Source organism: Centroberyx affinis, unplaced genomic scaffold (genome assembly GCF_046629955.1).
Source record: "Centroberyx affinis isolate AG114_WGS23_722 - 3 ecotype Tasmania unplaced genomic scaffold, CSIRO-AGI_Caff_v1 ptg004218l_1, whole genome shotgun sequence".
In the NCBI taxonomy this organism is placed as follows: domain Eukaryota; kingdom Metazoa; phylum Chordata; class Actinopteri; order Beryciformes; family Berycidae; genus Centroberyx; species Centroberyx affinis.
This window is the reverse complement of record NW_027281962.1, coordinates 247,501-273,101: the sequence shown is the minus strand read 5'-3', so window position 1 is coordinate 273,101 and position 25,601 is coordinate 247,501. Positions and strand designations below refer to the sequence as shown.

The 25,601-nt window shown below is 43.7% G+C and overlaps 1 protein-coding gene across 1 annotated transcript in view; it reads left to right on the top strand.

Annotated features, from left to right (window-relative positions):
- jade2 (jade family PHD finger 2) overlaps nt 1–25,601 on the top strand; it is a gene marked incomplete at its 5' end in the record, with an annotated part of 136,150 nt that overhangs the window by 65,425 nt on the left and 45,124 nt on the right. The window contains one exon of the mRNA XM_071543077.1: nt 60–224. Within this exon, the coding sequence (XP_071399178.1) occupies nt 60–224 (165 nt within the window). The remainder of the gene's footprint in view (nt 1–59; nt 225–25,601) is intronic.

Here is a 25,601-nt window from a genome sequence, read left to right as displayed (position 1 = left end):
CACACTGTTTGAGTTAAGTTATACGTACAGAAGTGGTAATATTTGATTTTCTGTTGCAGGTGGATTTCCTGTATCAGTTCTGGAAGTTGAGGAGGAAGGCCAACTTCAACCGCCCACTGGTGACGCTGAAGAGGGACGAGGTGGACAACCTGGCCCAGCAGGAGCAGGACGTCCTGTACAGACGCCTCAAACTCTTTACACACCTCCGACAGGACCTGGAGAGGGTGAGTGCACTGAACTGTGTGTGTGTGTGTGTTCGTGTTCGCGTTCGTGTTCGTGTGTGTGGTAAGGAGCCAGTGACACTTTTGCTTGACATTGTGCAATACGTGATCCAAATTGAATAATTCTCCATACTCATTTCTTAGTGTGTGTGTGTGTGTATGTGTGTGTGTGTGTGTGTGTGTGCAAGCACAGCGGTTGATCCAGATATTTTTCTATGGGGTAATTTTCATATTTCAGAGGGTTAATTAAAAAAAATCATTGATAGTATCATAGGAAGTTGATTTTTGCTTTTATGAATAATATTAATGATAAATGAAAGAATAGCCTGAGGGATGGAGGCATAATAAAAAATGGTTGAATGATTTAATGAGTGATTGAATGATAGCCCCAGTGTTCAAAATTAAAGTGGAACCCCCCCCCCCCTCCCCCTCTCCAAACAGAATCCATTTTCCCTGCAACAGTTTAGTCGATATAAGTGAACATGAACAACTCCAGGATTAATTTTAACAAAGCATTTTGTCTTTTAGAAATGTGATATACACAAGTTTTTATAATTAGTAGTAGTAGTATGAGCAGGAGCAATGGTGTTAGTAGTAGCAGCAGAATCAGAATTTGTAATAGTAGTAACAAGTAGCAGTAAAAGTAATAGTAAAAGTAGCGGCAGCAGTAATAACAGTAGCAGGGTTTGATCGATATGGGTTTTTGAAGGCCGATACCTATATTTTTATATTGAAGTGACCGATAGACGTTATTTTGTGCCAATGTTCAATGTTGCTTCTTTTTTCATTTGACCATTTCTATTCCAATAAATCCCAAATATTCAGTATTTCCTCACAAACTGTGTTCTTGTCAGGGTGGAAAAGCCTCTGAAACAGCATATAGACTGTGATGTGACACTAAAACTCTCTGTTGAAAAACTGATGAGATTCTTTTAGTGTTAGCAGCTCTTTAATTAATTGATTACATTTATATAGCGCTTTTCTAGGTGCTCAAAGCGCTTCACATATGGGGGGGGGGGGGGGGGGACTCAACTCATCCACCACCGATGTGTAGCACCCATCTGGGTGATGCACGGCAGCCAGTTTGCGCCAGAACGCTCACCACACATCAGCTATCACAGTGGAGAGTAGAGGACTGAAAGAGCCAATTTTGGTAACGAGGGATGATTAGGTGGCCATGATGGAAGGAAGGCCTGTTTGGGAATTTTGCCAGGGCAGGGACAGGATGACCCACCTCACCTCTTCAATGTTAGGGGGAAACACTGGGATACATTATTGAAAAATTAGATGAAAAATAAAGAAAATAGTTTCACTGCAGCTTTTACAGGCTGTTTTTCTGTAGCTGTGGTCAGGATCGTAGTCACAGTGGACAACACTGACCGGCCGATATCACCAGCAGTCGTACAGTCATGAAGTCAGTCAGACTGGCGGACTGTTTCCCCGCTGTAGCTCATACTTGGCAGCAGAAATGCTAACCACTATGTAACTTTCCCTGCTCGTTTGCTGGGATTGGTCGTGCCCCGGCTCATGACCTCACCGCCAGCTCGTGTTCGCAGCGCTCTGATAGTTGATTGGCATTCGCTGCGGCGGCGCTCTCAAAACCTCCCGCTGCCCCCGCTGGACCCTGCAGAATATGAATGGCAGCGGGCGAGTGGCCCACAGCCAAACACTCGCTGCAACCCGAGTCCAGAGGGATTCACTGCGCTTTGGTTTGGCAAGGACAGGCGGCTCGGCTGCTGCGTAGCTTCTTAAGTTTGAACACATCGTTTTATCATTACAGCCGCCTGAAAAGAAGCTGTTCTTTGGTCGTACTCATAGAAGGATTCTGTTTGGTAATATATGCATCTCTGTTTGCATACTATTTGGTACTAAAACCTACCAAAAAGGATGAATATTGAAAAGGTTTCTTCTAAGATTACAGCCACAACCTCTGAGTAACCAGTTTATCTCTCTATGATTAACCAACTAATGGTGTCCTGGATACTTTTTCCCTCATCACTTTGGGATGTGATCAGAATCAGAATTTTTATTCGCCAAGTACAATGTACAAGGAATTTCTCTTGGTGCAGGTGTCAACATAAAATCTAATAAGAATATGAAAAATAATAAACTTTATTTACTTTTCAAAACAAGGTCACAAAGTGCTTTGCAAATTAAGATAAAGTCACCAACAGTGTTCAAAAATTGTCATAAAACATAAGAGTAAAAGTAGGACTAAAAGGTTTTAAAAATGTAAATCATACAGTATATACAATACAAATAAAAATAGCAGATATGTGCAATGAGTTATGTACAGATATGTGCAATGCGCACTGTTAAGTACAGTTACATTATATGATCAGTAATATGTACACTTAAAGCACAGGTGTGATGTGATAGGATGTAGTTGGTTGATTTGTTTTCGGTTTGGCTTGGCTTAGCTTGGATTGCCTTGGTTTGGTTCGGTTCAGCTTGGTCGATTTAATTTAGTTCGCAATATAACGACCTTTTGGCAATTAGGCGGCTGGATATCAACCAAATGACCTGCCATTCTTTAACAAACCAAAACAATAGAATACAAACACATGAAATAATTGGCCGAAATTATTTTTCTCGCTCGTTGGTTTTCCCATTTAGCCTGGCTGTTAGGACCAATTGAGTGGATTTAAGTAGTTCTGATTAGGCCGAGGGATCAGCGTGCTTAGCCCAGGCTCCCAGAGGGTTAATTGGCTTTCAGATAATAATTTCTCACCTCTTAACCGGAAACGGTGCAGAGAAAATCGTTATCGAGAAAGCAGGTTGTAGCACATCTGTCACTCTGTAACAATGGAGTTTTAATGATTTGCAACTGGCTGGGGGATCCACTTCATAATTTAGGATGCAAATACAATGTGCTGTGAGCTGTGTGTGTGTGTGTGTGTGTGTGTGTGTGTGTGTGTGTGTGTGTGTTGTTCTTGGCGTGGGCAAAATAACGGAAACACTTAACAGTGTGTTGTAGGTGGTGCACATTTGTGTGTGGGTGTGTACATGTGTGTAAATTCTGTCAATATGAAGTATTTTCTGTGATGTGTGTTATTGCACAGTGGTGTGTGTGTGTGCGTGTGTGTGTGTGTGTGTGTGTGTGTGTGTGCGTATGTGTGCGCTATAGATTAGTATAACAGCAGCTATAGCCACAGCGGTCTCCAGTGGTCTGGCTTTATTGATTGTTCCAGCGCTGGCTAACCTCCTGACCAGTCAGTCTATCTGTGGACTCCATAACTCTCCTCCCTCCAGACCTCACACTATTGATGCAACCCGTGTGTGTGTGTGTGTGTGTGTTAGGATTAGATCAGGCCACTTCAAGTCTCCCAAGTTATCTCTCCCTATCCTACTATTAAAAGGAAAAAACATTCAATTTAAGATTCCCTGCTGTTATTACTGTAGTTCCTAACACGATTCATTTAGTAAATAAAAACCCCGTCCATCATTTTGTGAACAGCTCTCTCCTTTCCGTCGGCCAGTTCAGATTTCAGCAAAACTTGTTTCGGCATTTTGAAAACTTGACTTTTTTGTTTTGTTTTGTTTTGTTTTTTACATACTTCACATACTTTTACACTGAGTAGTCAAAGGGGGGCAGGACATTGTTCGTTTGTTCATATGCAGAGGTGTGACCAAGTCCACTTTGCTCAAGTCCCAAGTCAGTCTCAAGTCAAATCTAAATGTAGAACACCAAGTCAAGTCAGGACAAATTAATAGTCCAGTATCAATTTAATAAATTAAAGAAAACAAAATATCTACGACTTCATTTTAATAGTATAAAAACCTGGTAAGAGCATCATGAGTTTGATTTCTAGAATCAGTTTCAACTTCAATAAATTCAACATCAAGATCGAGAATCAAGACTAATGACAAATGTTTTCAACTAGTCAAAGTCAAGCCCCAAGTCACCAGAACCCAAGTCAAGTCAAGTCTCAAGTCTTCTCTTCATGCATCAAGTCAAGTCTCAAGCAATTAAAACTGTGACTCGAGTCCCCACCTCTGTTCATATGTGATATCTTGCATCGTATTACACTGATCAGCCCAAAAACAGGGTGACGTTTGTTACTGATTGGCCCAGAGGGAGACTGCATCATTCATGAGGGACGACATGTTTGCTGTTGCCTTGTTTTTTAAAATTTATTTACCCATGGAAACTTTGCTGAGTGCGTTGTCTGTTTTCATTGAACTACGGCTCCGACCTGCGACACCGTCAAGTTGTTGAATCCTGAGCCGCCCCGAATCGAGCTTCTCCTCCTCTTTAACACCACTGGAAGCCCTGCGGACAGTCTGAGAGAGAGAGTGAAAGGCAGGATTGATTATGTTAGGCGCTGGCTGGCCGCCCATCAGGACGATTGATCACCAGTTGGTAGTGTATTGGCTGAGGGAGTGTTGACAGCTCACCGCTACTGATGCTAGTGGCTGTCGATAGAAGAGCTCACTCTCTCTCTATCCGTCTCCCTCACTTTCTTTACCCTGCTCTCTCTCTCACTCTCTCTTTCCCTGTTTCATTCTCCTGGTTTTCTATCTGTTCTCTCTCTTACACACACACACACACACACACAATTTGACCACCTGTAAGAGAGAGAGAGCCTTATCGTTTATCGCTGACCCATATTTTTAACCCGCATTCATCTGTTTAGCCTATATTCAGAAAGCAGTTAAAAGTGACAGTGTCTTGGGCATATGCATTGCCTCTGTTTTTTTGTTTTTTTTCTCACTCTGGGTTCAAGGATATGGTCTTTTTCCATGGAGATGGATGAGTGTGTTGTGTGTGGCTTTGTGTGTGTGTGTGTGTGTGTGCGTGTGTGTGTGTCGGTGCGAGTATGTGTGTGTGTGTATGTGAGACGGAGAGTATTCCAATCATCTCTGATTTGCTGGCAAATTGAAAAATCCCCTCCATCCTTCCATCCCCTCATCCCTAGACCCCAGCCCAATCAGACCCCGCGACCAAACCCCCAGCATGCTGCTTCTGTGTGTGTGCGTGTGTGTGTGTGTGTGTGTGTGTGTGTGTGTGTTGGTGGTGGAAGATTCCGGGGGCTAATGTTGGGGTGGATTATCCCCCTCCTCTTCCTCTTTGAAGTGCTGCCAATGGAACGAATTGCACCGCGCTGTCCCTAATGCACTGGTGAGCTTTCTCCATTTCTACACTCCTCTCCTGAGCGCTCCCCACCTCACCCTCCACTCCCCACCCCCCACCCCTCCTTCTGCCCATCGCCGCACCCCCCCCCTTTTCCGCCCCTTTCACCCACATCCCTCCACCAATCAGCAGGCAACATGTCGAAGCGATGTGTGGCGCGGTGATTGGGTAGCGTAAGTTGGCAAAACGTCGCTGTTGTTTTGGGCTTTTTTTTTGCATCAGGGCAGAGTAGCTGGCTGGCTGGTGCAGTGGATGCCCGTGTGTGTGTGTGTGTGTGTGTGTGTGAGAGAGAGAGAGAGAGAGAGAGAGAGAGAGAGAGAGGGAGAGAGAGAGAGATGGCGAATGACTGAGTGACAGCCCGAGTGTTAGATGCTTACACCTGCATAGGGTGCACACACTTGAATGCATCATGTGTGCATTTTTGTGGTTATATACGTGTGTGTGTGTATGTGGTTATGAATGTAAAGTGCAGGAGTGTTACAGCGAGGGCATTGGACAGTTTATGTTTGGAAGGTCATTGGTGCAAATCCCTGGACCAGCTGGGACAGTCTGGGTGGTGAAAACCAATCAGATGAGTTCTGTGCTCCATCACCAGGTGCTGCTGAAGTGCCCTTGAGCAAACCACTGCACCCCCAAAATATTCCAGTGGAGCATTGCTAGTGGCCAGAAGTATAAGCCTGTGAATTGGAGTCAGGCAAACTTTCCTCATGCTGGTAAACAATCAAATGAGCCCCACAGAGGCTTTGCAGTTCTTGCGCAAATCTCTGAGCAGCTACGTCTGGCGGCATCATGGAGGTCCAGTGGAGAATTGACTGTGCACAAATAATGTGTAAATCTATAACAGCCAGGCTGGAAATAGAAATAGTTGCAAAATATGGCTGTGGTGTTGGTGTTGCTCCATTCAGTAACGTTATAAGTAAAAGGGAATGTTCTTATACAGTAGATTTGGTTCCAAATTTAGGTTTTTGGCTTTGTTAGTTAGCTGTAGCCAGCAAGCTAATGTATCAAAGCAAGTGATATTAATGTTAATGCAACTACAAAACACTGCTACTGGCTACGCAACATTGGCTATTGTGCAGATCAGATGTATTAACAAGTCAGTGATACAGTAGCTTACAAGCTGACATCATCCATTATCCAATTGATCAGATGTATCAGTGGTGAAAAGATCAGTTCCCTGATCAATAACAGCACAGAATTAACCATGTCTGTTACATTGATACTCATACTGTGGGACGGCCAAGTCATAACTTTAGAAATACAATCAGTTCTCCCAGACATTGTGGTCAAGAGCTCCATGGCCGCCAGAAGGCACGTTACATCACCTGAAAGTCCTCTATTGATACTTAAAGTAAGTTTATGATGCCATTTTGCAATGCTGCTTCGCTTGCAAACTTGTATTCCTTGTTTATTCCTTATGTACATTATAAATGCAGGTGAGCCAGCTTGGAGAGAGTGTTCTGGGTGAGGTGAAGGGCCGGAGGATGAATGAGAGGTCTGCGGCGAGGGTTAGGGCTTCAGATGAGGCAGGAGGAGAAGGTTGAGGAGGACGGAGAGAGAGCTGGAGCTGGGAGAAAAAAGGTTAAGGCTGGAGGGTGGGGCCGTTGGAAAAGAAGAGGGAGAGAGGTGCGGGACTGGACTTGAGGGTTTAAGGAGAGGGCTAAGGCTGGGAGAGAGGGCCAGGGCCCAGGGAGCAGGTTATGGATCGGGAGAAAATGCCACGGTTTGGCCTGGGACCAGAAGACAGCAGAGAGCCGGAGCTGAGGGGGAGAGCAGGTGTGAAAGAATCCCTTTTCCTCGCTCATTTCCTCTCGTATGTTTTTACATCTATAACCACTTGAGCTGAAAAAATTCAGTTAGTCTCAACACACACACCTACACACACACATACACACTATAATTGCACCCCCTCCCCACCCACCGCCTCCTTTCCTCTGGTCTGTACATTGGTGCGCCTGCCAAGGCTGGCAAAGAGTCTGTGCCCTGCCCTCTCGCTCCCTCTCCCTCTCTCTCTCTCTCTCTCTCTCTCTCTCTCTCTCTCTCTCTCTCCAGCTCGCCATCTCTCTTCCTCCCTCCCTCTCTCTCTCTCTCTCTCTCTCTCTCTCTCTCTCTCTCTCTCAGGGTAAAGACTTGGCAGTACACCCAGCCCAGCAGGTCAGCAGTCCCACACCCAGGAGGCCCTTAGAGAGAACAGAACAGAACAGTACACTTATGAAACGGCCTTATGAGAGAGAGAGAGAGAGAGAGAGAGAAAGTTTTGATCAGGAGTCACATATGTTTTATATATCTCCTTTCACTACTGGGCACTTACAAGGAGGGATTGGAGACGGAGGGTAAGAGGAGAAGAAAATGCACGAGAGATGGATGAGAGGAGGAGGGGGGGAGTTGGGGCAAAGAGAGTTGAAGAAAGGAAAATAGGAGACTCACTGGAGGGAGAATGTAGAAGTAGAAGGTGGGGTGTATTTGGGCAGTCCTGTCCTGTTGAGAGCCAAACCCTGGCAGAGGGGCAGCCGCGGCAGCATGTTGAGCCTGTTTACCTGCAGCAGAGCCGGCAGGAAAGCTCTGCAGGTACAGTCTGTGCCGAGGCGAGGCGCAGGAAAAGCCCTTCAGCTAGTTTTCCTTGGCTACACCTTCCAGTTTCACAGTTTGTTTTTTTGTCCAAACAACCAATCCCCCCTCCCCCCCCCCCCACCTCGGTGCTCCATTCTGTTGAGAGAAGAGGAAAGTAGGAAGGAAAGTGAAGAATGAGAGGGGGAAAAAAATACACATAACCTTGTGGCCAGAAGGTTGCTGGTTTGAATCCACAGTGGACTGGCAGAGGAAAGTCTTGGGTCGGGGAGGTGGGTGAGTTGCATGAACCTCTTCCTCATAAGTTATACCGCCAAGAATCTCGTTGCTGCAACTTGGAAACTTGTTGAACTCGTTGGAACGGCCATATCCAAAAAAATTCTTTATTCATGAATTTAAAATCAAGCATGCAGCAGATATCACTCGCTTTTCATAAGTCAGGTTGATTGTATCGGTGTGAATATAATCGATCATTTTGACTTTTATTACCTTGAACTGCTGACATCGGTGGATTCGCTGCCATGTTTGCCACCTGTGTTCACACACTTTCCACAATTTATGACACCAAGTTGGAGATATCAGAGCCTACAAAAAAAATCCCACATATCCGAGTTGTAATTACCACTAGGAGGCTGACATGAGTGGTTATTCCCAGTCGGAAGCTCATATTTACAGTAAATCCGACTTGACGTGAACGCAGCATTAACCCACAACTTCTCCAGTGGGGCTTTCTACCTTCTTCTCCCCGGCTCTTATTTCTTCACCTGGCTCATCTCTACTATACATGTGTCATTCTAGGAACACAACAGGAATATTTGTTGCATCTGTTGTCAGGCTTCTGTGGCTCTCACCTTTTATTCTCAGGACTTTTGGAAACCTGTAGTGTTGCTTGTCAAGGAATTTATTCAGCTTAACCTGATGGCGAGCCACTGTGGAAAAGGTTAAAATGTAAATGCAACTGCACTTCCCAGGTGAGAAAGCGTACATGTATGTTTGTACTGTATGTGACTCTCCCTCCCCCCCACCCCTGCAACTTCTCCTGTTTCCTTAGTCAGCATGCCTGGTTACATAAGGGTTAAACAACAGAGAACAGACAACAAAGAGAGAGACGGAGGAGGGAGAGATGCAGGTGGCGGGGGATATGTCATTTGACCCGTCCTGGCTCCGTTCCTTCTTTCTTTTCTTTTCTTTTTTTTATATTTATTTCTCCCCACCGCAACTCAGTGCAGTTTGTCTGATTGTTTTGGACGTAACTCCCCCCCCACTCCCCACTCCCCACTCCCCACCAAACACCCCTCGTCTGGCGTGAAGCCGTCTTCTCCGGCGTTACGCAACGACAGGCAGGGTCAGGGAGAGGACAGAGACACGGAAAGAGCGAGACTTGCTTGGCGAGCGAGGAGGGACGCCGGCTCTGCTGCTGCTGCGGTGCCTACTTGGTTATAAGATCCCTCGCTCTCACACACACACACTCACACACACACACACACACTCACTTACGCGCAGACTCCGACTCACATGCTCCGCTCACACACAGATTCACACAGCAAACATACAAACTCACTCACATACGCAATCACTCATATGCATAGAGGGAGAGAGGGATGCACATATGCACAATTGCTCACATACACACACTCATGCACATACACACGCTCCTATAGCTGCAGGGAGAGGGGGGGAGGGTGGGAGGGGGTTGGGGGGGGTTGTAACTGCGGGCCAGACGGGCCGAGTCATGCAGCAGACAGTCCCACCCTGTTGGATCAGCGTCAACCTGGCTCCCTACACACCGCTCCGCTCCGCTCCAAGCCTAATACTGGCTCGCTACACACAATCCCTTCTTCTTCTTCTTCTTCTTCTTATTCTTCTTCTGCTTCTTCTTCTTCTTCTTCTTCTTCTTCTTCTTCTTCTTCTTCTTCTTCTTCTTCTTCTTCTTCTTCTGGCTGCTCTCTGTTACCGAGATGCTTCCTCAAGGTACTGTGACTGGCAGATCTCAAAGTCCACCAGCCACTTCTCTGTTTTACCAGCCAACTACAAATTTTTTTTTTTTTTTTTTTTTTTTTAAAGCTTTATATGATAACTTGGCACATCAGCGGCTATTCTGGTCAGAATTCGCAACTGCACTCTGTCGATTTTACTTACTTTTAATGACGTCAGACAACAAAGAAGCGTGTGCTTATTGATCAAGTAAACACTCCTGACAGTGTAGGGAGCTTGGGATAAGACTGTTTGTACACAGAAACACTCACAATACTGTAAGATGCTCGGGATAAAACGCTGTGTCTGCCGTTTCACAAAAGCTAACGGGCTAATATATAGCTATGATGCTAATGCGGCCGCGGTAGTTAGCATTAGAGTTAGCGTCTGCTAACATAGTATCCGGATGTTACGTGTGACTCTACTGATTTCCCCCAGTGTTCTTCCAGCCCACCGCTGCTCAGAATCGGCTGTTCAGAGTCTCATGTTGCGTTGATGGTTTCGTTGGAGCTTGGAAACGCCGACTTCGACACTATAAGAGCAATTAAAAGTGAATGTTTTACCATAAAAAAGTGATCACATAGAGATTTAGTAGAAATATGAATAGAAAAGGACCTAGAAGTCACGGTTGGCTGGGTCCCAAAGCGGCTGCTAAGAGTAACGTACTGTACAGTCTGGAGGGCAGCAGTCTGGTTCATGAAGTAGTTTATGAGCTCTCTGTCTGCAGTCTTTAAGTCTGTAGTCGTGCATGTTAATGGTTTCTCCAGAGAGCCCTCCCAGACGTAAAGAAAAAACTTTGATTTATGAGATTTGGACCTATCATTTTTGAGCAAAACCGACGCATCACTCCCTGCGTTTTTATTGTTTACCGTCTTCGCCCCCCTGTGTGGTGAGCAGACATCCGCTCAGACGGGACCAGCTGCTCTCAGACCTTCTCGGGGCAAACCAGGGGAATTTATCAGCAAATTTGACATTGTCAGGTTTATTTATGTGATTAGCAAAACATCTATACTGCTTTCTGTTGTTTTCAAGAAGTGATTACACATCTGAGGTTTTTTACCACCGTGTAACTTTGCCCACTCAGTAGCCTCTCAGGTGAACGCTTCCCTACCCGCCATAGTCAGAAAGTACTGTTGAGACCCATTACCTTTGTTAAATTGTACCAAAGTGGATAGGGTGGATGCCTGGTGAAATGCAATTTAAACAACTTTAAGTTTTATTTTGTGTTATTTGAGGTCATTTTTTGGTGTTGTTTCAGAATTGAAACTCTAATACCTGGGTTGGTATTGGTCTTGAAGTAAAAAACTTTTTGCTGTCAAAAAAGTCAACTTATCAAGAATTTAGAAAAACAGACTTGTTTTTGAATTGACTTTTGCTTTATTTATGTTATTAAACCTTTCAGTTTGAATAAACACCGAAATTCTTCCAACCGGTTTTTGATGTTACACTTGTTGGTTTAATACAGTGATTCTCAACCTTTTTCATATCAAGGACCCCTAATTTAGTCCACATTAGAGCCACAGACCCCCATTTGATGAGATTTTGTCTCTCGGACCCAAATCTGAGAATATTTTTATTGCTAGATATGATTTTGTCCAGAATTCCGTGACTATCTGTATTGTAGGTAGAGAGATAACAGTGAAACTATGATCAAAACAGTCATTCTCCTACATTCTCTAATTGTGTTAACTTCTTTTAAATTAAATAATGGTGAAGTTGAACAATTCATCAATTTGCTGGGGACCCCCTGGAACCCCCTCAGGACCCCTGGTTGAGAACCACTGGTTTAATAAACAGAAAGAAAATGATGCACTTAAAGAAAAATCAGCAGAATGACTATTTTTTTAAATATATTTTGTCAGAATCTGCTTTGTTTGCATTAGTTTATGTGCTAGAAGTGTGATTTTCAGACTTCTTTCGCCATATAATGGCAGTAAATGAAGAGGGAAAAATGCAATTCTCCAGTCTCCGGAGCAACAGATAACAGAGAATTGCTGATTTTGGGGTTATATCATGTCCAGGAAGCTGCACAACCCAAGGCACTACCAAAGTTCCACATCACTTTAAATTATACCAAAGTAAAAAAGTTCACCAAAATTGAAGTTACAAGGTTTTTCAGTTGCATTTGGTGGATGCCTTGTCCAAAGCGCCTTTTGGTGCCATGAATGCAAACATTTTTACCCCAGCTTTGTCCCAGCTGGAGACAAACCCCTAACACTGGCAGTGCTATCGCCATATTCTACCCATTAAGCTACACAAGACCAATAAACCTAAGTATGGTTTTTAAAACATGTTTGCAAATACTGGATGGGGCCCAGATCGCTGCTGGGAAAGCGCCAACTCGCATTAACTTTGGAGGAAATAATGTTTTGGCACTGATACTCTAGTCTTTACACCTTCAGGCGCCCCCGAGCTCTGTCCGCTGTGCTGCGAACCGCCTGTTGAGAACCACTGCTGTTTAAAATGCTGCGTGCTCTGCCTGACTGTGTTACAGGGCCTGTAGGCTTCAAAGCGAACTGAGAGCTGCTCCTTTGGCTCCAGTCTTCACTAATGCTCTGCCACAAGGTCACTGAGCTGCCTTCCAGGGCAGGAGGAGAAATCAGAAACACTTAAAATGCCAAGTCCAATAGATGTACAGGAATTTGTCTTGGTCATATTTGGTGCAGAAACAGATCTACAACTTGCAGTTTCACAGAGCATACTGATGTGATGGAGGGTCAGCAGGACTTCACATATAGCACAAAGGCACAGTGCGAGATATAAGGGAGCTAAAGGAAGAAAAACTTACTGAAAGCCGATTTTGAAAGTCAAAGTGGAAAATGTGCAAAGAAAACATGGCCAAGAGCACACAGCATTAACAAACAACACATTATCATCTAAAAAAAAAAACAATAGGGCTTCACGATTATGGCAAAAATGATAATCACAGTGATTTTGCAAAATATTGTGATGATGATTATTTGTCTCGGTTTCAGGAGACAAAATCTTTTTATTGCACTTTTGCATCTTAACATACACTGAATGTGCATCTCAGTTGTCGTAAAAATCCTTCTCTAACTCGTCTGCTGCTCTTTATCTACATCTCCTCCTTTGTGATTGGTCTAGATCAGGGGTACTCAAATACAAATCTTAAAGGTCCACAAAGAAAATTTTCAATTAGACAAAGGTCTGTTTATTAAGGTCAGTCAAGCTTTTAACGAATTATAATTAAATTATTAAATTAATAATATAAAATTAAATATAAATATATATATAATATAAAATTAAATTATATAAAATATATAAAATTAAATTAAATAAAACATAAAATTACATGTAAAATTAAATTAAATTAAATTAAAGCTACAAATCACCATTTCCCCATTATCCCCATCCCCCAAACCCGGTTCACACACCCAGCCACCAAAGGTGAATCAAACCATCCTAAGAATCAAAGTCCAAATAAGTCCAGAACTATTGTACATTGTGTCAAACACTGTTGCTTAATGAGAGAAGTGGCACCTTTGGTCTGCTGCCAAGACTTTGAACTTTGGCACAAAAGGTGTGATGACCAGGCAGAGACACTGATGCAAGTGTTCATTGGTGAGTCGGCTGCGGTACTCGTTCTTCACCGTGTTCATTGTTGAAAATGCAGACTCACTGCTGTAGGCTGGCCACCTTTGAACACGCCATTTTAGATTGATTCACGTTCCAAATCTAGGCTAGTAGCTAACAGCTGACGAAACGAGCTGCGCTGTCAACTTCATTACACCGGTCTTTGTTCTCTTCTCTTGTAAAAATAAAGTTTGAAAAAAAAAGTGCGGCTCTACAGTATGACGTCGCGTCCGCGACTCACCGCTGTCATGGAGATGACGGGACGCTGAATGTGATTGGACCAAACCAAAGCAGAGTAGACGTCCTCACACAGACAGTGGAGCAGTCAGAGCGCTGCTTGCAGTGGAGAAAGCGGATAATTTTGACTCGTTGCGTTGCGGCGAAGTCTCGCAGATAATACAAATAATACATATGAAAAGTATAATTTGCTCAGAGTCCGGAGACAGTTGTGGTTCGGTCCGGATCCGGACCGGAGTCCGGACTTTGAGGATGACTGGTCTAGATTTAATAAGAGAAATCAATAAGGGATAATGGCTTTTGCCTGGATTCACATCATCACCTCATTTCTCAATTTAGCAGCAGCTAGAAAGTCTTGTTTTCTTTCACTTTTACTGTGTTGATTGTTGACCTCAATTACAAAAGTCAGATAATAAATAATTGCTGCTTTATTGCGTTGGACGTCTCTACAGCCCAAAGGCAAACTTTGCACAGAACCTGCACTTGTTTGTCATCAGATTTTCCTCCCAATATTGGGCTGCTTTTCCACTTTGCTCATCACTGTTTTTACAAATATGCTTTATGTTAGGTTTCTCTGCCTGCTTCTTCATCTTAACTTCTATTTTGGTCACATGGTTGCACATTGCATTTTCAAAAGTTGTGATTGGTCAGGCGTAATGGAAGCGCTTGTTATACCACACAGAGACTTTTAGGGGAATTTAAAATATAAACACTTCCGTATCACCAGAAATGACATGATTATTAATAGTGGAAACATAATATCTATGATTAATTGTGCAGCCCTGATACAACACACACACACACACACACCAGAAGAGGAACTTGACCCCCTAACCCCACCTAAAGAAGTTTGTTTTGTGAGTTTTATTATCATGTGATAAATGCTGTTTCACATCCCCTCCCATCCTGCTCGGAAACACTTATGTAAGGCATCGCTGGAACATACAATACGTAACAGTGCTGGGTCAACTTTAAGTCCATCTCTGCCCGTCTCAGACTCTGGAAGAAGAACAACTTGCCTTCTTTTCTTCAGCTCTTGAGAAAGAAAAAGCCCTCTCCTGACTGACTCCATCTCCCTCAGTCTGATTTCCACTTTTATTTTTAGAGTCTGCATGACATTTCCTGCCTGGGTGCTGCAGCCCAGCGGCCGTCTCTGCTCCAGCCGGCGCTAAAGGCCAGGCCGCGCCGCCTTTTATCCCGGCTAAGTGACTTGCAGGCCGGCTCCCATTGTGCGCCTCAATGGCTGCCGTTTAGACGCTCAATAGCAGCAACAATGACGGAGTGACTTCAGCCCTCCACTCCGCCTCTTACCACTCCGCCTCTCTGCTCTTTTTGTCTTCCCTATCTCTCTCGATTGCTCGCTTTCTTCCTCATCCATTTTTATTTTATCGTCCACAGCTTTTTACTAACTCTTTCCTCTCTCTCTACCTGCATAGCCCTCTCCGTCTACCCATCCCCCAGTACATAACTTTTTACGAAATATTTTCCTCCCTTCTCGCTCCTCTCCCTCGCTCCCTTTTTTCTTTCTCCTTCCTTTGCTCCTCTCCCCTCTATCTCTTTGTCTCTTTTCACCTCCGTTTCTCTCTCTCCATCCATAAACTTTTTAATAACATCCTCCTCTCTCTCTCTCTCTCTCTCTCTCTCTCTTCCTCTCTCTCTCCCTCTCTCCCTCTCTCACCCTCTTTCTCTGGATATCCTCACCATCCCGCTGCCCCTCTGATATGAGCGCTGTTGGATGAAATAAATATGAGGCGGGAGGGACATAAATATTTATAGCTGCTTCGGCTGTATAATTTTGCCGCGGCAGTGTGTTGTACTCTGTGTGTGTGTGTGTGTCTGTTCGTGTGTGTGCGCCTACGTGTGTGTGTGTGTGTGTGTGTGTGTGTGTGGTATATGTTTTCAGACCCTTGGCCAGTGCAGGTGCCCGGGCCACTAAGATACCAGGGTAGGCAGATAAATAATTCACAGAAAGCTAAACCTTGAATTCACATCACTTTGATAAGACAATGGGAGCAGCATGGCAGCGTCAGATGCTACACACACACACACACACAAACACACACACAAACACACACACACACACCACCTGGCACTGTGCATATGTGCCCTTGCACACGTAGACATAAATGAATGCAAATATGCATCGTTGCACATACACATTCTTGACTTAAATACAGTGTATAGACACAGAGTCATACATGAAAACATACATACACACCTGTTCAAACACATGTATAGATGTAGAAATACACACACACACACACACTGGTAAGCTTACAATCCCCCTGCACATCCATACAGACTCCAACCTTGACACACACACACACACTTAAACACTGTCCTTACACACATTCACTGCAGCACTGACATCAACAGACACACACATCGTCTCACACACACCACCAAACTTTGTTTATACCTCATTCACTCTCTTTTCTGTGTATTCCTATGTGAACGCTCCGCCATTCTCTTTGAGAGTGAGTGTGTGTGTGTGTGTGTGTGAGTGAGTGTGAGCTTGCTTCTGTGCATCTAAGGTTATTATTACAGTATATTTTTGGTTGTGTGTGTGCGCGTCTTTGTGTGTGCCAGCGCAGTACTTGCTCTCGTCAACCATTCATACACTCTCTCTCTCTCTCTCTCTCTCTCTCTCTCTCTCTCTCTCTCTCTCTCTCTCTCTCTCTCTCTCTCTCACACTCACACACACTCACTGGCTGCGTTACACTTGGATTGGGGTGCGTCAATAAGTAATGAGAGCGATATGAGGGCCCCCCAGTTGACCCGGGCCTTTAATATTTTACAGTAAGGTTTCTCAGACAATACCAGCCGATACACAGCCGCAGCTCAACCGAAAAAATCTCACTTCACAGGACGCGACGGGAAGCGCCGCCCTCTCAAGTCCAATTTAATAACATCCTCCGAGAGCTAGTCGATGCACTTGACTCGAAGAGCACTTTTTGGAAGACTTTTTAAAAGTCTATATTCTGAATATGGAAAGCTACAGTGCTGGTGTGAAAATCTAAGCATGGTACCATTGGGGAAATAAGACTAGTTTTTGGAGCTGTAGGTTATGATCTGACTTGAGTGTGAGACTGTGAGTCGTATTGATGCTCTTTGTGCTGTGTGTGAGTTTTGATGACTATGGCTTGTAATGTTGCTGATCTAGAAACTGGAGCTTGCTGGTAAATCTGTCTGGATTAGAGCGTCACCTCATATTCATTAATTTATCTGTTGGGGAGAAACATCAGAAATATGGAAGTTAGTGAAATGTAGGCTACAGCTTGTTATCAAAGAGCACACCTTGTTATATTGGTTATTGGGTCTTTCCCAAAAAGTGTACGATCTTGTGGTCTCTGTGACGCATTCAGCATAATATCTAAAGACCGAAGTAAGTTTCCAAAACAAAAGTACACAAGAAGGATCTCAGAAGTTTACTTGCAAACCGAGGATGGTGACTAGGCCGACGAGAACGAATGAAAACTCAAAGATTGATTGTAAGAAAGAACAAACAGTCTATAGTACAGAGCCAGTTGAAACAGATTGGGAAATGAACAGCTGTGTGTCCTAACTGATTGTGCGACATCAAGCACACAGTCCATGGCAAACTGTAAGGACGCTTCTCTGTGCCAACTTTCTTGAAACTTGGGAAGATTGTTCTCCAAAAGAAGTCACAATTTGGCATTTGATATTTACATGCATGTGTGTGTATGTTACTGTCCGAAATTAAGTTCTTGGCTCAACTGCCAAGAGCTGGTCAACTCTAAGCCAAAAACATAGCTCTATTGAAGTTAGAATATTTCAAATTTTGATATTAATCCTCAAATAACATTAGGCACCACCCAGACAGCAGAGAAACAGACGTTAGAGCAGCTCGACAGGCAGCCAACCAGAAGCCTGTTTGTTTAATGCATGGCTCTGCTTTGATTTTATTGGCTCACAGTATGGTGGTCAGCAGGGACAAAGTTTGAAAAAATGGCAAAGACCGAAGACTATAGCCAAGGCATTCAAATGTTATTGTCTCAGAAAGCTCCTGGCCGGTGTGGCGGGTGACCCCTATTTGTTTATCCACCTAAGACAAATTGTACGAGCATTTGGCGCTTGCCGGGTGGTAATTTCAGACCCTGCTGTGTGTGTGTGTGTGTGTGTGTGTGTGTGTGCTGTCAGAGATTTTGCTGCCAGGTGAAAAACACATGCACACACACACAGCTCTAATCTACATGCACACAAACACACACACACACACATATATCAGCTTGCAAGGAGAGACAAACATATCAGCATGCTAGGAGAGATAAGATATGTTCTCTTATCTTCGGTCTTGTAGTGTCAACAAAATTTCCAGAAACTACAGGTGGTATTGTACAGCGGAGGAACAGAATGGAATGGATTTGGATATTGAGGTTTTGGAAGAAGTCTGTTTTCCAGCAGGCTAGTTTGTATCATATTTTACCATAAAACTTTTAATATTAAGCCCGATATTTCATTTGTTTCAACAACCATTTAACAAGGCGTTTCTTGGAGAGGGCTCATAACTGGAGACAGACTTTTATTCCATCTGTACATCAAAAGCAAGATACCACAAATGAATTTTGTAAACAAAAGGCACAAAATTTATGGTTACTGATATTATCATGGCTGACTTACACACATTTCACTGGTTCTGTGAGCAGTTTTATGAGCTGCAGTGTAAACGATCTCTTGACCAGGCATTTATTAGAGACAGGTGTTTATTTGCTGAAATATGAAGTGCTTTATGCAGGCGTTTATTAGATGTTTTACAGTATTTATTTGCAGATCATTTTCCTCAGTGTTAGACCAAGATAACAGATTAGAAGAATACTGTTTGCAACAGGCCATGTTTTGTGTTTCACCAGCTTTTTCTCAGTGTTTCATTCCCTTTAGCTGCAGATCATGATAAGAAGTATAAGGTTTCCAATGGCCTAGGTTCGCATATTGTGTGTCTGCAATATATACATATATAAAAAAATATTTTGCTGGCTGTACATCAGAGTTGACAAGCTGTGATAAGATCTCACCTCCATGACATCTTATATTGACCCTCTTTTTCAGTCAATGGTTTACAGTTTACACTTTTTATTTAGCTAACACAACATTTCTATTACCGTTACCTGTTCCAGTAGTTTTACCCTCTGGTTCTCAGTGTGGTGCTTCAGCAGTAAGCCACGAGACGCTGTGCTTTACAGTGATTTTATAGCAGCTCATTTTAATTTGCCAGCAGCTAAAAGTTGTTAGCAAACAACTAACAGGAGCTAAGCTAACAGGAGTGAGTGGCTTATTGCCTTTTAAAACAGCAGTAACAAGCCATTCGATTTAAAAAAATATAATAGTACCAGTATGAGTGATGATTTTTAGTTAGCGTATTTCTATTTAAATTAACTGTGTGTGCAGTTATTTTACAACGGCTTACAACGTATTTTACAACACGTTCAAACATGACTCAGTCAGTCAGAACTGTCTATTTTATAAAAAACTGTTTTATCCTGAGATTGCAGTTTGAATAGCCTGCTAGCCCAAGCCTGTTTCTAGTCAGAGCAGTGACAGTGTTGTCCTCCCTATCATCCAGAGGATAAACAGCAGCTAACTGGGAGAACACAGAGACTGCAGTCAGCTGGACCCACCATGCTAGCGCCAGAAATCCCTCACATCCTTCCTGAGTTTGACCATAAAACTCCTTGAACACGTTTCCACTAACTTCTCATCACGATATCATTTTGCACCCGCCAGCTTCTGGAATCATGATTGAATAAAGTTACTCTGCTGAACACCCTGTAGCGTTCGCAAATACATTCCTCAGACCTCCACTTACCCCTGGCTGGCCGGGCAATAAAGTACAGCCAATTAAGCTTTACTCTTCGCCGTGTGAAGCCCTTCTCCTGCTGCTGAGTCTGATTTCAGTCTGAATAACTTCCTCCCCGACTTCCCTCCCTGTGAAGAGGTGGATGGAGCAGAACCGCCTCAGACAACACGCCTCTTCAACACCTCTTCAGTGGTAGCCGCTGCCCCTAATTACCTATTTTGCTTTATTAGCCAAGTGTTTGTTTGCAGTAACCAAGGAGTAACGTCTTTTTGGCACAAGGTGTCACCAGTTAATTTGATCAGAAACAACAAGATCGACTGGACTTCTTGACTACAGACTGATATGATTAGATATGAAACAGCCGGTCTGTTATTTAGAAATAACAGACCTCAGAATGCATTTATTGGCTGATCAGAATTGAATGAAAATCGTTCCCGTTTTGTGCCATAAAGCAATACAGCAGATTTCCTGCTGCCAATCTTCTCGACGATTGTCTCATTTGTCAGTTATAATAATTAACAAAATAATAACACAATTAATGTTGTAATTTTGATTGATTTAGAATTAGATTTAGCTAGATTTATTGGTATATGTAGAGAAATTTGTATTGGACCATAAAAAGTTGCTGTCATTCCATTGCATTCTATATTGATGTTAAAATGCATATTGATGTTAAAATGCTGCACATAGCACCTTTTAACTGTGGGGAAAGTGCTACTGGCCACCAATAGAAGAGTATTTCTGTTGTACTGGGAATTCCCAAAGCAACTGGGGCTGGAAGGACTAGAATTTTGTGAAAGCTCAGGCCGGTCTCTTCTTTAATCCCATCAGGGCTTAATTCATGCTGCATGCAAGACAGGCCGATCCGCGCTGTCTGGATACATTGTCAAGTGAGATTTTGGAGACAATTTAATCCCTCCCCAAGTCCTGTTTTGTTTGCTGACATGAAACAGTTTGTCCAATAAAACCTCAATCCAATGGAGACGGGGGCTTTAGAGTAATAAGGTTTTCATAGCCAGGATTTGATCTTTAAATATTTGCTATTAGACATGGTGTAGTGTGTACACGCTTTCCTCTCAGTTTAATTAAACTCTGTGTGTGTGTGTGTGTGTGTCTGCCTGTCTGTTGCTTTCTCTGTATTTTCTCACCTCTCTCTCTCTCTCTCACTCTCTCTCTCTCTCTCTATTTCCATTTACATGGAGAGTGCACAAGTAAACCACAGCAAGGGAGGAGGGAGAAAAGAAGGGAAGGAAGAAAGAAAGGTTGAAAGAGGAGTGGGCAGAGGGGGTGTGAGGGAGGAGCAGGGCTGGAAAGAGAAGAGGAGGGAGAGGATAGAAATGGAGGGAGGGTACGAGCAAGGAGAGAGGAGACGAAAGAGGGGATGGGAGCAGAAGGAGGGAAGGAGAGGAATGAGGAGAAGAGGATAGAAAAGAGGAGGGGAGAAGAGAGGAAAGAGTGGATGGGAGCAGAGAGGAGGAGGAGAGGAAAGAGAAGAAAGGGATAGAAAAGAGAAAGGGAGAGGAGAGGAAAGAAGGGATGGGAGCAGAGAGGAGGAAAGGAGAAGAAAGAGAAGAAGGGGATAGAAAAGAGAAAGGGAGAGGAGAGGAAAGAAGGGATGGGAGCAGAGTAGGAGGGATGTAGAGGGAGGAAAGGAGAGGGATGAGGATAGAAAAGAGGGGGGGAGAAGAGGGGTGGACATGATTACGGAGGGAAAGGAGAAGAATGAGAAGACGGAGGAGAAGAGGAGTGTGTTGGTGTCACAGGGTTTATTTAGAGTTTATTGCTTTGGCAGCGCTCCACACCCAGATACCATCCTCTACCAGTCCAGGAGGCTTGGCAGTGTGTGTCTGCATGTTTATATATGGATAATATGTATGGGTACACACACACACACACACACACACACTCACAAGAAAACATGCATGCACATTACACACACACAGAAATATGTGAGCAAGCCGTGAAAACTTCCAGTTTCACAGCGATTCTAAAAATATATATACTATATACATAGAAAGAAACCCATATGCAACACACACAGATGGAGATAAACACAATCTCTCTCACACACACACACACACACACACACACACACACTCACCCATAAAAACACAAGATAGTAAACACAAAAATACATACACTTGTGGGCACACACACAGTAAGAAACACAAGTATTCACGTACATGCAAGATAAACACACAACACACACACACACACAGCCTAAAGCTCAACATCTGAGCTCTGACTGGAGAATGACGTTGCCATGGATCCCAGGTGGGTGTGGCTACGGTGTCAGTGACTGACTAGCAGGAGCTAATAAATCATGTAGTTTGTGTGTATGTGTCTGTGTGTATATGTCTGTGTGTGTGTGTGTGTGTGTGTGTGTATATCTGTGTATTTCTGTCTGGTCTGCGTGTGTGTGTGTGTGTTTGTGAGTGATAGACTTGTGTGTGCTTGATTGTGCTTGCATGTGTATGTATATATGTGTGTGTAGGTGTGTATTTGCACACCTTTTCGTGTGTGTGTGTGTGTGTGTGTGTGTGTGTGTGTGTGTGTGTGTGTGTGCCTCCTGACGGCTGTGAGCTCTGCACGCCAGGGAGAGTTTCACAAAGCTTCACTCTACCGTATCCAGCTGCAGCAGCCTCCACTGTCTGTCTGCTGCCTTGTCTGACCCACTTTCCCCTCCTTCCCTCCCTCCATCCATCCTTCCTTTCCTCCCTCTCCTCCATCCCTTCCATCCCTCCATCCCTCACACTCCCCTGTGTGTCTTTTGATTTGGAGGAACTGGGTTTTTTTTTTTTTTTTTGGCAGGCTGAAGTTGTCAGTTGACAAGTCACGGCATCTCTTGTTTTTTCCTCCATTTTTCTTCTCTCTCTCTCTTCCTGATGTGTTTTTTTTTTTTCCCCAGCGTCCTTTATCTCTCCCTCTCTCACGTACCCCGTCTCCTCTTTCTCTGTCGCTCTTGCTTTTTTTTTTTTTTTTTTCCTCCTCCCACCTTATCAAGATCTGGCTCATTATGTGTCTTTGTCTCCCTCAGTGTCTCTCCAAAGAGGGGTTTGTGAAGGAGTGTGAAGTTTTCTGTCAGAGTATCTGTCTTTTTGTCTGTCTCTTTCCATAGAACAAGGTTATTTATGAGGTTGTTTGTCTGCCTGCCTGTTAAGCTGCCTGTCTGTCTTCTCCCGTGCTATTCATGACTTATCCATCTGTGATTTTTAAACTTTTATCAGCCCAGGACACAAATTTAGTCCCACCTATAGATTCAGGTTCATGAAAACGTAGTATTGCTGCTGCTGTGGAACCATAGGAAAAAGACCCACAGCCTATTTTGGTTCCCTACCAATAGTTTAAGACAAGGTATTTTAAACAACATGTCCATATAAATATATGTCCCGAATGATATAAAATAACAGTGATTCAATCTATAGCCAGTTCATGAATTTGATGGTCTAAACAGCTGGTGTCTGGTAGCTCTTTCCTGGGAAAAATCCTCTGCCGCACAAGAAGTGATGCTTTTTACGTTTCCAACTTGTTTGGAATAAACAGAAGACGAAGAACTGGGTAGTTTGCGTGAGTAGCGATAGCCGCCATGGCTGAACAGACAAAGAAAAGAGAAACTCAAACTGCATCAACAGAAAATCCAAGGAAAAAGACGTCACTGTACTGGACACATGATTTGATTGACAGATGAGCTGTGGGACGTGCAGTGCAGAAACACCACAGTTATGTGCGCTTATCAAAAAAAAAAAAAAAAACCAGGAACTCAAGGATTACCAAATGAGATATTTAATATCACCCTTGGATCCAGGCTTATTAAAACATACTTCTTCTACCCTTATCATGCACGGTCCCCTTGACATAACATGCTTATGACCTATTTTGGGTCCTGACCCATAGATTAAGATTACACTCACCAACCCTCCCCACTGTGATCAGTGTTGTTGTTGTCTGTCAGCTTCAGTGTGTGAACTCCAGTCACCTGTTAGGTTCCTCTCAGAGGCAGAGTGCAGGGAAGACGAGCCGCTTCAGCCTCCAGGTAGCAGATTATCGCACCATCTGAAGTTCTTTATGATTCATGACACGGATATTTGTTTTCCCACTGCCAAGATCTGTTTTTTATGGCAGCTAATGTATCAGCCGGCAGTATTTTATTCAGCCTATTTTACATTGCAGGGACTTGGGGAGACTTTGGCAGTATGACAGTCAAAGAAGAAAATGGTTCACACTTATGAGAAGCAGTGTTCAGGCTTGCATCATGTCCAGAATTTTCTAATTTTAATTCTTCTTTTCAAGACTTTGGCAGTGTAGTATAACACGGCCAGCACAACACACACTTGAGGGAAGTGTGACAAAAGATAAACTCTTTGCACTTGTAATTACAGCGGAGCTCCTTTCCATAACGAGCCGCCTGTATTTAAGCGTTCAGTTTAATTATTCTAATTCTGATCGCCTTGTTAGTAATTAACCCAGGCTCTCCGTATCAGTTTTGAGGTGATATTGGGCCAATTAAAGATCAATAGTCGTGATCGTTAGCCAGCTTGCTTCCTCACAGTGGTTTCGTGTTTAATTCGGGGGCCAATAAACAATCGATAGCTCTCATTAGTAAGCAGTGCAGGCTCATAATCAATATCCCGAGGGCTGAGAGGTTCAGGTCGATGTGGATCTGAGCTGGAAGTTACTTGGAGACGTAGTGGTGAGAGAAAGAAAGAGGCTTTGTTATTCTTATCTGCTTTATTTCTGTTTATCTGGCCTGTTTTTTTTTTCTGTCACTCGTTCTTTCTCCGACTAAGCTGTATGAGTCACTGGTGAAACAGAAAAAGAGTCTTGTCACTCTTTCTTTTTCATTTTGTTTTTCTCCCTCTTTGACCCTTTATGTCTTTTTCTCTGTTTGTCTCTGCTTGGATTTAGTTGTTTTTTTCTGTCTCTCTCTCTCTCTCTCTCTCTCTCTCTCTCTCTCTCTCTCTCTCTGTCTCTCTCTCTCTCTCCCTCTCTCTCTCTGTAGCGATGTCTTTACAGTAATTTGCCATATGTGCGTCACACATCACTTGAGCCAATACCATGAAATCAATTTTTAGTCACACACACTTAAACCATCTCTCTCTCTTTCTCTCTCTCTCTCTCTCATAATTGCATACACACACAAACACACATACACACATTTGCTTTCTCTCCTCCTCCTCTCTCTGTCTCTCTGTCTCTTTCTCTCTCTCATAACCGTACACACACACACACACCCACACACACATTCTCATTCCCTCTCTCCAGTCCCAGTGGGTTTATCTCTATCTCAGAGATCAGGTTGGGAATTAGTTCTGACGCAGCTCCTGCCCTTCAGCCTGGGGCAACACACACACACTCACACACTCACACACACACACACACACACACACACACACACACACACACCAACTCACAGCTTCCCTGAACATGCGGTTACGCGCATACCATACAAACACACACACATTTCTTCCCTATGGACTCACACACACTCACACACTGGCTCACTCTCTCTTGGACACACACACAAACACTGCAGTAGATTCACATGCTACACACACACTGCTTCACTATGCATGCACACGTAGGCTAATTCTCTCTCTCTCACACCACACACACACACACACACACACACACACACACACACACACACACACAGCCTCCCAGTGGAAAGAAACACAAACTCCCACTCACTTGCTCTCTTCATCTCTCTCTCACACACACACACTCACAGTGACTCACTCACTTTCTCGCTTTCTTACACACACACACGCGCGCACACACACACACACACACACACACACACACACACACACAGCGGTCAACAGACCATTGGCTGTCATCAGCCACTAATTACATCAACAGGTGTCTGGCAGGAGGGCACCATACTCTGTGTGTGTGTGTGTGTGTGTGTGGGTGTGAGTGATTAAGTGCATGAGTGTGTGTGAGAGAGAGAGAGAGATGAAGATTCAGCAAGCGAGTGTGAGTGTTCATGTGTGTGTACAGTACATGTGTGTTCATTTGCGGGGATGCGAATGCATGTGTGTGTGTGTGCATGTGTGCA